Source organism: Stegastes partitus, unplaced genomic scaffold (assembly GCF_000690725.1).
Source record: "Stegastes partitus isolate 25-593 unplaced genomic scaffold, Stegastes_partitus-1.0.2 Scaffold2376, whole genome shotgun sequence".
Taxonomy (NCBI): domain Eukaryota; kingdom Metazoa; phylum Chordata; class Actinopteri; family Pomacentridae; genus Stegastes; species Stegastes partitus.
Window position 1 is genome coordinate 29,392 of NW_007580107.1, and position 15,850 is coordinate 45,241.

Here is a 15,850-nt window from a genome sequence, read left to right on the forward strand (position 1 = left end):
AAATATTGACAAGCAGTGTTATCGCTTCATAAAGCTGACAGCTGCGTATCCACACATCCAGCAGAACACACTGAAGCCGAACACACTGAATCATGTGGAGTCTGTTCACACAACACATGTAACTCTAATATTCATCCCCTTCCTGACAGAAATATCTGCCTCTGAAGCCGCTAAACGCTCCAAAAACACGACATAAATTATGCATCACTGTAAAGTACTGTTGAGATGCAGGTGGAAATAACAGCAAATATCTGTAACATAGTGCTTTATCAGATTTAAATACAATAAAGTAGATGATTTTACAGTCACACATTGCAAAAGAACAAATTAGTTTTATTTAAAAAATACAGATTTTTGATGTGGACGTTATGTAATTTTTTTTGCAGTTTTTAATGATTTTACTAAATATTATCTGTGATTTAATAAAAAAGGGAAAAAATCAGAAAAATGACAAATGTCTGTAAATATTGATATTGTTTCTGATTTAAATACAGTCTGATTTTATTTTATTGTAAAATAACTAATTGCTATTTGTAAATATACAGATCTTTTGCAGATGTAATGTACAGTTTTAGATTCTTTAAAATGATTTTAGTAAATATTATCTGCAATTTACTAAAACATGGAACATCTGTAAAATGAGTTTAAAAAGATTTAACATATTTTTAAATCTCCAATATATTTGCAATCTTTTCAACCCTTGTACACGATTTTTCCTTCAAAAAACAAAAATATCAGTGAAATAATGACTGATTTTCTGATTTTAATATTGTAATAAACAGAGAAGAACAATTTACTATCTGTTAAAATTCACATTTTTGATTTGGACGTTATTTACAGTTTTGGTCTGTGTTTTTTTTTCCAGTTTAATTTTTTTCTTCTGTGACTTCACTAGATATTATCTGCAATTTACCAAAACAGAGACAAAGAGAACATTTTTTCATTTTTAAAAAAGATGTATTTTTGTCACAGTGCCAGTGTGGGATTATCAGAGTTTCTCTGCAAAGAATAAACCTCTTTTACTTTACATGTTTCGCCTGATCCAACAAGATTCATTAATGCAGATTTAAAAGCAGCTCGTGCAGTCGTATAGCTGCTTTAGTTGTTGCTGTGATATTTAATCGTTCCTCTCAGCCAGCTGATAAGATCTATTTTTGGTTCAGCACATCGGTTTCACACATTGTTGCACTTTGAAACCCAATAGATAAAGATTTATGCATCTTCTTTCCAAGTAAATTATCTTTTCCCTGATTTTGAGCCAAACTTATCATATCAAAGACTTTTTTTTTAAACTTTGTTAGCAATTCATGGCTGCGCTCGGAGCAGTCGGAGCACAGGGTCAGCCAAAGAGTGACAGCTCGGAGTCCATCGAGTGCTTGACTCAAGGGCACACTGGTGGGAGCGAGTGCTGCAGGTGATAATGTAGTGGCATCACATTGAGAGGCCAGTTGCCAGCTCGCAGCTTGATAAATGTGCTCCCGGCCAAAGCAAAGCAAAGTCAGGTTTTGGAAAGTTGCCACAGGTCAAACTGTAGAAACCCGCATCTTTCTGTGATCATAAGGTGCTGATGTCACGTCTCGTGGAAACGGCGGTCGATATGTTCAGTGCAAGAAGAGTTCGGGACGATGGCGAGTAAAGCCGGCTGCTGAGAGTTTTGTTTCTCCCGTCTGTCAGTCACAGAGCGAGCGAAATGAAAAGGCACAAAGAAACCAATGCGCTGAGCTGTGATGAAATTACAGAGAAGATTTACGCCACACAGTGAGGTTGTTCTGAATAGATGGCAGAAAGTAGGACAGCTGCAGCAAAAACAAGGATGGATGGAGAACACTGAGGAAGAGGAGGAGGAGGAGGAGGAGGGGGTAATCTTATTCTGAGAGTCCACTCTAATGGCAGTGAGCTATGATGAATAGTGACTGTGACTGGTTCAAACAGCCAGACATGGACTCGGCGTTGAAGGTGGAGAAAGCAGAGGATCCATCGATTTATGCAGACGATGTTGTCCGTGGCCGCTGCCCTCACTCATGGGTGTGATTCAGCCAATACCTGAGCACTGTAAACTCCATGGTGTGTGTGTGCCTCTCGTTCTGAATGATAATGGATGTCTGGCAGGTGAGCACAGTTGGATTCATTCTCGCCCCTCCTGATGTTTCATTCCTCAAAAAGAAGAATAGATTTCACACCACTGCAGCGCTGCCAAGGCCGAGTCAGTTCTACCTGGTAAACATACGGTAAACAACATTAAAACGGCTGGAATAGCGCCACTTACATGCAAATGCCTCTGAGTAAGTACAATCGCGGTAACGGTGCAGGTTCAAGGTGGAAGTCTCAGTGTCCCCGAGTCAGTTCCTGACATCTGATATAAATTATCCGCCCTCTCCTGAGCCGCCCTGAGCTCTGGGTGTACAGCAGCGGGGACATTAATACGGCCATCACAGGAGCTGCCGTTCTGCTGCTCGCATGCTGTTCACTTCAGTTTCATCAGGTGCAGCAACCAAAAGGCTGCTGTCAGAGCAAACACACTCAGGATGGAAATCTACTATTTAGATTCTATTTGTTTTAAAATGATCCTGTTTAATGCTGATGAACATGGACGACCAGTTCTTTTTCTTTTATTGTGTTATTTCGTGGAGCTACAGGTTTTCATCACCGCCTCACCTGCTGAGCCTACACTGTGAACCACCAGGTTACAGAATCATGAAAAACCAGTTATTTCCCTTGGTTCAGCTGTCTAATGTCTTTGACGTATTACGTTGATTTTCTTTATTCATTCTGGCAGCAGCTTTGCCTGTGTTGTGTTGCACAGTGTGATGATGCATTTGAGGTTTTTCGAGTGTGATATTGCAGGTGTGGTGTGATCTCAGGAGCCAGAAGCTCTTTTTACACCTGAACTTTTGTTTGCGAGACTAATTACACAACCACCGCCGAAGCGTGTTGATGGTGCCTATTGAAACTGTAATCCTTCCACTGAATGCCGAGGTTCTTTTCACCTGAATTGTCAGCAATTTTTCTTTGATGCTTCCCTCCGTATTCCTTGATGCTGCAACTTACTCGTCTCCATCTCTACAGTTTCTTTGCTCTTCAGCTCTGACGAACCAAGCATTGCTCATGGGTGTAAAATCACAGACTGTATAAAAGATGGACGTAGCAACCGGCCCTGAAAAATGAAGCCAACCCGGAAGTGTCACAAACCTGCAATATCACTACGCCCGCTGGTCTTGGCTCCAAAAAGCCCTGGCTCCCATAGACTGGAATTGGAAAAGAAGTGATCACAGATCACCAAATACTGCATTCCTTCAGCTCAGGATTTTTTTAAAATTAGTTTTCATGGTCAAGTCCAGAGATCAGGTGGCCAATCGGAAAATAAATCAATGCTGAATTTATAAGAAATCGTCAAAATTTTGCGGCGCAAGGGGCGTGGCTGGCTTGATTGACAGTGGGCAGTGACCATACAGACGAAGCGAGCAGAAGGCGTAAATGTGGGCGGGCAGAGAGGGCCCGCCTCTCAATCCGTCTGACCAATCACTGCTCCTATGGCTCCGCCCCCTCCAACGATTTTTGCGTCACTGGCTCCAAAAATCCAAGATGTCAACCAGGAAGTAGCAAAACCCTGGCTTCATTTTCTCAGTGCAGAAACCAACGGGTGACGTCATGGAAGCTACGTCCATCTTTTATACAGTCTATGTGTAAAACCAGTGCAGGAATGTCACCTCAGACTCCAGACTTGAAACTGCAGTATACTGCTAACAGATGTACCTGCTGCCATCAGCCATTGCGTGAACTTGTTTGGCAGGAGCTTGCATGCAACAGATGCTCATTTATGTATCCTGAACTCCAGCTTGGTCGGCTTGTAAAACAGGTGTTGATTAACTGGAGATTTGTGCATCGCTGAGTTGAGTCGCACCACACAAACGTACACACAGATTAGTGCTCATTACAAAGTCACACTAACTAAATGTCAGAGTTGTGCAGCAAACTGAACTTGCAACTCTTATTGACAAGAATAAAGGTCGACTACTAGTATAATAGTATTAAATGTATGAAATAAAATCTTATTAAATGACTAAAATCCCATTGTTACAACATTAACTAATACAATCATGAGTAATCAAAACTGAAGATGTCTCAATAGCATATTCAGCAGCTCTCCTCATACGTTTATATAAGCATTAGTTTATTGCTGTTTGTTCAACATTTATCTTTTCAGGAGCCTTTAAGAAACAACAAAACTTGTTAGTCCAGAGTTTTTCTACGCTACATGTCACAGCTCTATGGACGGGGGATGAGCGACCACTTTAAAAAGAAACCTGAACACAAAACGTTAGACAAGAAAGCTGAAGACTTTCAGAGTTTTATGAATATGGATAAATCCAATAACATGACACCTTAATTATTTGCTGGTTTCCCGCCCGCTGCATCATGTTTCGTCTGCTGACCTCAGCTCTATAATGTTGCTCAGTAAACAGACGTTATAATGGGATCAGGGGAAAAATAAAACTCACTTTTCTAGACTCTGGGAAAGTGAAACCTCCATGGATGAAAAACTCATGATAGAAATAATAAAAGCCTTGTTTGCAGTAGTAGGCCCTCTGCCAGCTGTTTCACTGAGGTATCTTATTGTGTTTGCAACACTGTGAGTCACCAGTGGGAACCTTTTTTTTAGGGCTCGTAGTCTAACTTTGCTGAAGTAACAAAGAACTCACGTTTGTATAACAGCTACTCATGTGAGATTGAAGTTACAGCAGAAAGCAGATCAGCCGTAAACCCAGACTTCACATCAAGAATAGATAAACCTTAGACTCTAATTATTGACAGTTTCAGTTTCACTACACAATGAAGAAAGAGTTGGAAGAGTTAAATAATTACTTCAATTAGTAACAAGCAATTGAAAGAAGTTCATCTAAGCTAAGTAAAGTCATCTGATTCCTCTTAAATGAGCATTTTGCAAGTTAATTTTAAAAGAAAATCAACTTGAAGCTTCCAAAGTTTCTAAAGTTTCCGCTATAGCTAAATGTAACATGATTTTGTCATGAACTGTAAGGTGGAGCAGTGGTTAGCATTGTTGCCTCACAGCAAGAAGGTCGCCAGTTCGCATCCCGGTGAGGACACCCAGGATCTTTCTGCGTGGAGTCTCCATGTTCTCGTGGGTTCTCTCCGGGTTCTCCGGCTTCCTCCCACAGTCCAAAAACATGTTGAGGTTAATTGGTGATTGTAAATTGTCCGTAGGTGTGAATGTGAGTGTGCTTGGTTGTCTGTCTCTAAGTGTAGCCCTGTGATAGACTGGTTACCTGTCCAGGTGAACCTGCCTTCACCCTGAGTCAGCTGGGATAGACTCCAGCCCCCCATGACCCTAGTGAGGATTAAGCGGTGTATAGATAATGGATAGATGGATGGTTTTGTCATTAGACTTCGTGTTTATTCCTTTTCTTTGTTCTGTAATCTAAAGAAAATGACAACTGAGTTGCAACAGAAAAAAAAAATATGACGAAACATGGACGTTAGATGGTAAAAGAGCAGTAAACTGACTTTTTGCACCTTCTCTGGTTTCAAATAAAGGGACAATGCAAAGTAATTTCAAGTTGACAGAACCCAGAAAAGTAAACCACCTTCACCAAAGCAACCATCAACTAATCAAGACCACTTTGTCCAGTGTCCCTAAACCCAAAACAACTGCATTGCATCATGCATCTTATTATAGTGATACAAAAACATGTCAACATTTAGATTTACTGAATAGCGTGCTCCTGCTTTCTGTGGCTGTCTTTTAAAAAAAAAAAAGTTTTTTATGTCTATTCAAGGAAACATGAGACGCTCCCTGAGCACTGATGGAAAGAAGCACATTTACACTGAAAAGGGTTTTTCAAATGTTGTGTCCCGGAGCAGCAGCTGCCTGCTCACAAGATCTCAGTCAAGTCTGGTTCTCTGAGCATCATTTCTGCCCTTCAACAAAGTAGCCGTAGATCAATACTAACCGTCTTATCAGCCGTCTGACACCAGGCAATTACACATGTACACCAGGGATGCATCAGACGACTGGCTCTTCGGATACGATCAGAAAAGAGGGTTTAAAGTGCGACTGGTTCACTCCGACGGCCGAGAAACGCACACTGTTGGAGGACGAGGAGGACTCACAGGTTAGAATCTGTATCATCATCGGTATGAACGTATAATGTTTTGTTGTGTTGCAGCAACTATGCAGACACACAGCAGAAACAACCCTTGAAAGGTCTCTTGTTCCCGAGTTGCAAGAATTAGCATCATTCATTATGCAAGCAAAAACAAGATTAAAAGGAAATCTGCACAACAAAACAACCAGCTGACATGTTTAAATTACAAAATCGCAAACAAAAAAAAAGCTGCTGAGTCATTATTTGGGCAGCTAAAAGGCTCAGAAAGCTCCTTGTCTTTTCTTAAAGTGTTGGGGGAGTAACGGGTTCAAAGCAGGACAGGCCGGTTTAATGTATTTAGATTATTCAGGAGAAATAGTCTTGAATCGCTGGATTATTTTTCAGACTGAAATGCCAGTGACTGAAAAGGTCTTTACATGCATCCGCTCTGATGAATTACCTTTAGGAGTTGAAGTTCGCCTCACTGCACCGCCTCGTAGCAATCTATCACCTTTTCTACTTTGTGGCGCTTTGAGCAAAACGAATGCTGTATGATATCATTAATTACACACCTTGCAGTTCCGTCAAATGAAGCATGTCACAGCAAAAGCCAGTGGAAGTCTGACACACACACGTTTCTGAAATCCGCTCTGGAGTTCAGTCTCCAACTGACAGCTGATGAATCTATTCATCTCTCAACCCCCGAATCTACCACGACACCCTCTTCTTGTGCCTCCATCTGGCTCACCGTCCCTCAATCACCATCCCTCCCGTCGCCTCGCATTTATCCCTCATTCTTCCCCCCGAGCTCTGAGGGTCCTTCAGAGGAGAAGAGGAGTCCGATGCGGGCTTTACAAGCCGGGATTGCACTTTTCAGGCCTAAGTGGGAGAGCGGGACGCCTGATCGAGTTCTCTGAAAGGTTTGTTCATGGCTGGTTTGAGGAAGAAGAGGGAGAGAGTGGATGGACAAAGGAAGAGAGAGGAGGGGGAAGTAATTGAAGGCTGAATGTTAAATTGAATGATAAGAGTCTAATGGAGGGGAACCAGTAGGAAGTGGAGAGGAGAGCAGGACTGCTGCGTCAGCCACTCTCTCTCCGGACGGGCAGGACATACTGCAGTGGTTTTATGTCTGGGGAGCCATGTTCCTAAAACTTGAAGAGACTTTCCATAGTCTGGACTAAAGTAGCAGCCTGGTGCTCAGTCCAGGACAGTGGAGGAGGCTACGATAGGATCAGGATGAGTATGAGCAGACTTGTTATGCACTGATTATACTGAACTAATACAACAGTTGGTTCGACCTGCTGGAGTGCGACAGTCTGAGGATGCTTTAGAGCTCGAAACGGAGCTAAAACAACGAGAGCTGGTGGAATAAATGAACAACTAAAGGTTCAAAACTGCACACAAAGCAAAACAAACGAGTCAAAGGAAATGTAGGTTTAAATCACAGAAGCTGAAAAAACCAAAGGTCCTGAAACATGTTCATTATTAAAAAAATATTACCACACGCTGAAAATACAATTAGTAAAAAAAGTCTGTTATTTCTCATATATGCCGACTTTAGATGAATACCTGTTGAGAATTATTTTGAAAAAGCAAAAACAACTTGATTTGACTTTATATAGTGGTTAAGACTGTAAGTAACTTTCATATCCTACAGTTTCTTTAATTTCAAAGCAAACCTGACTTATGGGAAATGCAACACAGCAGACACAACAGGAGCTACACTAGAAAAAGACATAAACCACCTTGAGGCAGGCAGTAGTGTAAATTAAATAAGTAAGTTTATGAAAGTGCTGCACTTAGGTTCAATTCTGAGGTACTTTAGTAGTTTAAATTTATGCTACTTCAAATCCACTACACTTCAGAGGGAAATATTGTACATTTTTATTTCTCTACATTTATCTGACAGCTTATCTGACAAAATCTAGCGTGATATAATGAATGAATGAGTTGTTAGACAGTAAATCAAACCACCTGACAGCAGATAAAATGTGTAAAATCAACTCCAACTCAGCCAACTTCAATATTTAATGCTGCTGGCAGGGTCATGGATCTGTAATGATAACCTAGTTCTGTACAACATATAAATACAGAATATTGAAAAAAACCTATTTTAACTTTAAGCACATGGTGTTGACAATACTTCATACTTTTACTTAAGTAAGGTTTGAAGTAGGGGACTTTTGCTTGTAACAGAGTACTTTTAAATTGTGGTAATGCTACTTTAAGTTAAAAAAATTGAGTGTTTCTTCCAAGATTGAAGCCTAAAAGCCAAGTGGGACCAAATTTGTTGCTTAATAATGAATAATAATTATATATATCCATCCATCCATCCATCACTCATCACTCATCTATACACCGCTTAATTCTCATGAGGGTTGCGGGCGGGCTGGAGTGAAGACAGGGGACACCTGGACAGGTAACCAGTCTATCACAGGGCTACACTTAAAGACAGACAACCAACCTCAACATGTTTTTGGACCTTGTGGGAGGAAGCCAGAGAACCTGGAGAGAACCCACGCTTCACGGGGAGAACATGCAAACTGCACGCAGAAAGATCCCAGGTGTCCTCACTGAGAAACGGCGACCTTCTTGCTGTGAGGCAACGGTGCTAACCACTGAACCACCTAGCAGCCCCAGTAATAACAATATGAATACCTGAATAGAGTAGTTGTAGGTAGTCGCAGTAGTAGTAGAAGTCCAGAGGGGTCAATAAGTCGGACATTGCTTATGTTACACAAAATTATGCCTAATTGATTTTGACTTTTCTTTCATTTGGGCCCTTTTTCTTGTGAAATATGTGGTAACTTCTCCTCTTCAGTCCTCTAAAAATGCTCTACATGAGATATTCTACTAAAGCAAAATCACACTATGAAGGAAATGTGCAACACTGTGTCCACACACAGGCCACATGCTGTGATGAGGCAATTTGTTTGGAAACTACATGTTTGTGGTTCTTTGGTTCTCACCTGCAGTTCCTGCTACAGTTGTCCTCCGTGATCCCGTCCTCGTCTTCGCCCCAAATGTCCACGGCGGAGAAAATCAGCGCCACCAGCACAGCGAAGCAGCACACCAAGGCAAAGATCACGATGCACTTCTGCTGAGACTGCAAGAAGCAGAAGGAACACAACATTGATTACCGAGGCTGTGTTTTCTGCTCTTCAACTCTGCTGCAGAAACGAGGCCAAAGTTCCCCAACCCTGGCTCCTATTAGCTGGCCGGCTGACAGAACTGATTTAATGCTCGGATCAGCAGGTCAGAACATGATCGAGGAGCGTTTAACAAAAAACGCGAAGGAGGTGTTTGTACGACCTCAGAAGTTCATGTCTTCACGTGAACGAGAAGAAAGAAACGAGGGATGAGAAGGAGCAGATAGCAAGGAGAGAGATCGAAAACAAAGCAGTTTTAGGTTTATTTTGAGCCATTAAAATATCATGTTTTGAGGAAGTTCATGTGGTCCCATATGGCTGAGAAGGATCCCCATGCTCTATAAGGGCAGATGTGAAGGAGACTGAATCCCAGCTGTTCCTGCTCACTTTAGTCCATCTGCTTTAGGAGGATGCAGCCCACAACACCAACAACAACCAGACTATTTTCGGCTACTAAAAACAGGACAATCCTATATTTTAATGCAGTTTTAGTTGTCTGATACAATATACTGTATATTTAGCAAATGTATTTATCATATAATATACTAATGTGATCAGATTGTACAGCATTAAATGCTATTATAATTATACACTTTATTGAAAACTGCCAAATGCAAAGAAGGAAAAACAAACTTCCTACAGCGTCATTTGAGAAATATCATAGCATTGGGATTTCTCTGTATGCTAATCTGCCCTTTGCACAGATTGCAATGCCAAAGTGTGGTTTTGGAAAGAAAATGCAATATTCGAAACTCCTCATCCAAACAGCCCCTCTGGGTGCAAAACTACTCGGAAAAAGGAACACTATCCATTATTGTTGACAGGTGGAAGGCGGAGAGGGGTGGAGTGTTCTTGTTTCTTATACTGCAAATATTTCCTCTGGGATTTGTGGACCTTTGGAGGACCTGGTGGCAAAGTTAGAAAATAACCGTGCAAAGTTGTCTGTTGCGTTGTGGTATAAACATCCCTGCACCGCCCTAGCAAAGATATAGATAATAATACCTCGACTGGAGGCTGCAGCAGATAAATGAACCAGACTTTTTTTCTTATTTTTTTTTGCCTCTGCTGCAGTTTTTAACTTACCAATTGTGGAAATACACAAACCTCAGACACTGCAGGATATAAAGTGGCTCCAGCTCAGGGTTTCTGGTAAACATGACAATATAAATGAGCTTTTGCCGCATGTCCTTTCTTTATTATCGTGATTAATTTGACTCATTTTGTGATGACGCATGTTCGTGTAGCGCCACCTTTATGGTATCGACTCCATGTGGGATTGTCTAAACTGCAGCTCAGGTCTTTTACAAGTTTGCTGTACTGACAGAGCGCCTTGAGGAGGCTTTCAAAGCTGGAAAACTCATTTGAAACATCTCAGAAAGTTGTCTTTACATCAAAAATGCACTTAGGAAACAAAGTGGGAGCATTACAACACATATAACCGATGGAGTGTCCTATTCTCTGTAATTACATTACAACAAAGAGAGAACCACTTCCTAGGCACATGGATTTTGCTCCCTCATGTCACAGAAATGAATCAGAAATTCCTGTTTTTTATTTGCACGGAGGACAAAGTAAGGCAACACAAAGTGATGTAAAGGAGACAGCTGTTCTAGTCAACCCTGTCTTTTGTATTTGGCCACAACTTCTCATCGACACCTTTATTCTCCTCCTCTAATAGACCTCTGCTGATCCTCCCTGTAGCCCGACTGTACATCCAGACATCCAGCATTTATCACATCCAGGGGAGACATCTGATTATGCGGCTGGTGGTCATAAACTTTTCATCACTCTGTTGGGCATAAAGAACTGAGAGTAAGGTGGATGGGAAGGTAGTAAAACGCCACCTTGTCCCATGCAAAAACAAAAACTTCTGCCTCAGCTTCTCTATTATGATGTTAGCACACAGTAGACAGCCACAACATTAAAACCACCTAAAAACTAACCCCTGCTGGGAAACAATATGACACTAACCATGACAACGGCACTAGAGAAGCATATTGATCAACGACGAAAGAAAAGAAAAGAAAAACGTAACCAGTTAAAAGGTGGATGCACCACAATCTCCATCCAAAAGCACAGACCAGAACAAACCCAGATGCAACAGAAAAAGTCAGAAACCAAACCCCCTCAGGAAACAATATGACACTAACCATGACAACATGAATAGAGAGTATTCACAACATGCGACGGCCAGTGCATTGCCTTTGGCTCCCCAGTTCAACTGCCGAGTGGTCGGACAAAGCAGGGGAGGCATCGAGACACTTTAACCAAACCCAACCACCTCGGGGTGCATCCTTTAGGTTGTGTGACTGAACTTATTCCTGCACATCCTGTAGATGCTTGATCAGGTTGGGATCTGGGGAGTTTGGGGACCGAGTCAACACCTTGGGCTCTTGTTCAAGTTCCTCAAGCAGTTTTTTCGAAGGTGCAGTAACATTTTTTGGGATACATGTCAAAGTGACATCCACATAAGCACCAGGATCCAAAGTTTCTGAGCAGAACTTTGCACTGTAATGACTCCTTTTACATGTCAGTGGTTTTAATGTTGTGACTGATTCATGTAAACATGTTCAAAACTTGACTGTAAATACAACATTTTGGCAATGATTCCTTTTTTAGTTTGTGACATTAAAAGATGTGATCACCAAATGCATTTTGCATTAAAAAGTGATCCACAATTTAATCCACATTGAGTTATGTCATGCCAGTTGTATGAAGAACAGTGGCTATTGCAATAAACGGTAAATAAACCTGTTTTCCTGCTGTAACATGTCAAAGTATGTGCAGTGAAGGAGGTCCATTAAACCAGACTGCTGCAGAACTGTGTATTGATTTGTACCTGATACTGTAGCCATTGCTGTACCGCCCAAGTCAGAACAGATATAAGATGTCACGTTGGTCAAAACACAACCTGCAGTTCACGATTAAGGATTCTTTAAAAATGTATAAATCATTTAGCATTTATCTTTGAGGGGTGACTAGACAACAGAAAGCATGATAGTTTCTAAAGGCCATGAGTGTGTGTTGCCTTATTTGACAGAAACCGATGCGTTTTCCTGTAATTTTTGGCCATTTGAGAAACAAACATGTCTTATGTTTGAATAAATTAAACCCTAATTAGCAAAACTGGCTAAAAATAAGTCGTTTTCAAAAAGAATTCTCAGTTCTAATCACTTTGCTGTCGTTGGGGAGCATCAGAAATCCCTCTCTGCAGGAAATAAAACTGATTTTCATCTCATATCATGTTATGTTTAAGCTGTTATTAAAATCTGGGAGTGAGTGGGAGCCGACAACACAGCACAGCAGATCGTAGTCTCAGGGTGTCCTCGCTCTGATGTACAGTTCATCTGACCCAGTTCCTGGGAAACGCCCCAACTATTTGTAAAACAATAACAAATGTTTCCTGATCCTTTTGAAAGCCGCCAGAAGAGCCAAAACTAATTATCCTTGAACACAGCAGATCATTAGCGGAGTCATTATCCTCAGAGACAAATCTCATATCATACACCATCGACCTCCGTCAGCCACACAAACACGAAGCCGCGCCGCATTTTAGAGTGTTTATCGCAGCTAAAGAGATTCATGCCCATAGGTCCTCACGTGGGAATTAAATTAATCTACTAGCCAGTCAATGGAGCAGCTCCACTGAGCCAAAGAGACGCTATCAGGGATATTCAGCTTCACACTCTCACAGCCATCTGTCTGAGCTGATGTCTGACAGGGGAATAGGGGGTTCTGTTTCCTTACAGTGCTTGTGGGCGGGATATTATGCCTGCTTCATATGTGCAGTCACAACCCACTCAATCCTCTGTGTCTCATGAAAGAAGAAAGAAAAAAAAAAATTAAAAAATTAAAAATCTGGCAGCAAATAAAATGTGTTAAAATGGTGGAATACTGTAATGTTCAAAAACTGTAGAATTAACAGCAATTATCTGTAAAATAATCTGATTTTTAGCTGATTTAAATACATCAAAACAGCATAATTCTATGGTCACACATTGTAAAACAATAAATTAGTTTTTGTAAAAATACTTTTTTTTTGGATTATTTACAGTTTCTGCCTATTTTTTTAAGGAAACATGTAAATTAATACTTTTGTCTTTGATTTCAATAGATTTATAATTTACCAAAATAGGGAAAACCAGAAAAATAAAAGTTAAAATGATCTACTGTTTTCACATAATATAATTTTTCTTTTAAATAACAGCAAATATCTTTAAAATAATGTTTTTTTTTTTTGTTGTTGTTGTTTTTTTTTTTTTCCAGATTTAATTACCGTAAGAATTTTGCGGCTTTACAATAAAATGTTGAAAATGAATAAATTACCATTTGTAAAAAAATCCAAGTTTTTGATGTGGACATTATGTGCAGTTTAGCATCTTTTTTTTAAAAGTCAACATGTAAATTAATCATTTTAAAATTTTATTTTAGCAGTTATTATCTGTAATTGAACAAAAGAGGCAAAGTCTCTGCAACAACAGTTTAAAACTGATTTAACATTTTTAGAAAATCCTTAATATTCACAATTTTTCTTTCAAGTAGTGACAAATATCTGCTAAAAAAAAAGAAGATTTTTTGGTGATTAAAATATAGTGAAAAATATTGTAATTTTAGGGTCAAAAGCTGAAAATAAATGAATTACCATTTCTAAATATTCTATTTTTTTGTGAATTTTTTTTAACAGTTAACGAGGTAACGTATTTTTTTTGGTAATTTTACTAGTTATGTATATTTTAACAAAACATGGAAAATCTTTACAACAACAAAGAATGCTTTTCATTTTTTAACTGTGTGGCTGCAGAAGCTGCCTGTAAAGGTGACAGTAGCTGGAAGGTTAAAGAGAACGACCTCCTGACCATAAGGTAGCTGCCTCACATCTGCAGACCTAATTGGAAAAAAGAAGGTGAGAGAGAGAAGAAGAAACAACAACCTTCGTCTCTACATCTGCACCTACCAAACGCACACTCAGCACTCGTGGGGTAAATGGAGGTTAAAGCCAAACTGTCACTCATCTGCTGCACCTTTTACCAGATGTTCTGCTACCGCAGCAATTATAGATGAAGGTCTACTTTAAGCACTGCACACGTCTCATATTTCAGGTGTCGGTCGACCAGCTGCTGCGTTCACATGTGGTCAGGTGTGTGTGTGTGTGTGTGTGTGTGCATAATGACAGATATATGAAGAGGTCAGACTCAAAGTGTGCACCAGGGACGGTGTTACCTGACACCGGAGCACAGCTACGGATCAATACGCCTCCAGTTACAGGAAGTAGTCTGCAACACATTCGCTCTCAGAAATAATAATAAGACAAAAGCAGAGCGTACTGACTGCAGTGATTCATCCTCATAAAACAGGCTTGACTTGTGCTTCCAAATCTCCCAAAACAGTTATTTTTTGTTGCACTTACTGCTTGTGGTGTCTGTCAATTCCACCCCAATACACTTGAAGTGAATGGGATTTTGATTGTGCACAAAACAGAATATGTAGGAAGCAGTTTTGAATGGGGACTGTTTATTTGGTGAAGTTCTACTGCAAATGGTTCACTGCTTGGTCTGCAGGTTACAGAGAGAAATTTCAAAAAAAGAAGGAGATTGCTGTTGAATTTTGCAGTTTTAAAAGCTGTGAGCAACACAAACAACAAGGCTTTTATCTCTATTGTAGGTGAAGCAGAAAAAGCAGAGAGCAGAGTAAAATAGAGACGAGCACAGCGGTGTGACAATCTGTTCTACAGACAGCAGTCACACAGAAATACATCCATTATACACAAACACAGTGCAAGATCCATGAACCACGGGGTAAAGAAAGAAAGACGTGATGATATGTCTGTTTAAAAAACAAATAGCAGATGGGACAAAGGCATCTAGATAAAGGTGTCTATAGGTGGATTAGTGCTGCAGCCTTGTTACTCAGAGTGCAGCAGAAAGGAAGTCCTAAGAGCATGCAGGAATTCATATGCAACTAAACTGCACTCTCAGTTAGGTTTTGAAGGAAGCATATTTTCTGTTAGATTATGTTTGTATGTAACAAATGTGTTTCTAACCGCCTTATCTTTGCCACTGATTTCACTATTTCACTCAGGCTTCTTTTCAACCAACCGATCATACTTTAGAAAGTTACCTTTGTAACCCAGAAAATGGAGGAAATTGTTCTGTTTTTCCTTTTTTTCTAAACCTAACCACATCGTTTTGGTACCAAAATCAAACCAGAAAGCGAGTGAAAACCAAAAGTAAACAGCAACAGAAAACAAAACTTCATTCCAAAACTTACAGTCATAAAAACAACCAAGAAAGAAGCCCTACATGGGTGCTTCTTGGGGTCACGTTCACAAAGTGTCAGGCCACCCTGAAACCGCCTTCTGATAGAAACACCTAAAATGAAACATGCAAAGGATGCAGCGAGTCCAGAAATAACTGTCTGCGCCCTTGAGATGCCTCTAACTTCTTACAGGTGCTGAATTAATTAAAGATGACGCCAGTAAACTTACAGCAGAACGTGACACTTTTTCTCCAGGTTGTTCCTATTTTAAAGGCAAACCAGCAAATCAGAAGAAAAGAGGAATAAAACATTTTAATAACATCTACACCAGTGTCCAAATAC

General features: G+C 40.3%; 1 protein-coding gene across 1 annotated transcript in view; it reads right to left on the reverse strand.

Annotated features, from left to right (window-relative positions):
- The window catches only part of LOC103374855 (inactive phospholipase D5-like), a 32,204-nt gene that overhangs the window by 14,053 nt on the left and 2,301 nt on the right, over positions 1–15,850 (reverse strand). Inside the window, exon 2 of the mRNA XM_008305009.1 lies at positions 9,074–9,210. Within this exon, the coding sequence (XP_008303231.1) occupies positions 9,074–9,210 (137 nt within the window). The remainder of the gene's footprint in view (positions 1–9,073; positions 9,211–15,850) is intronic.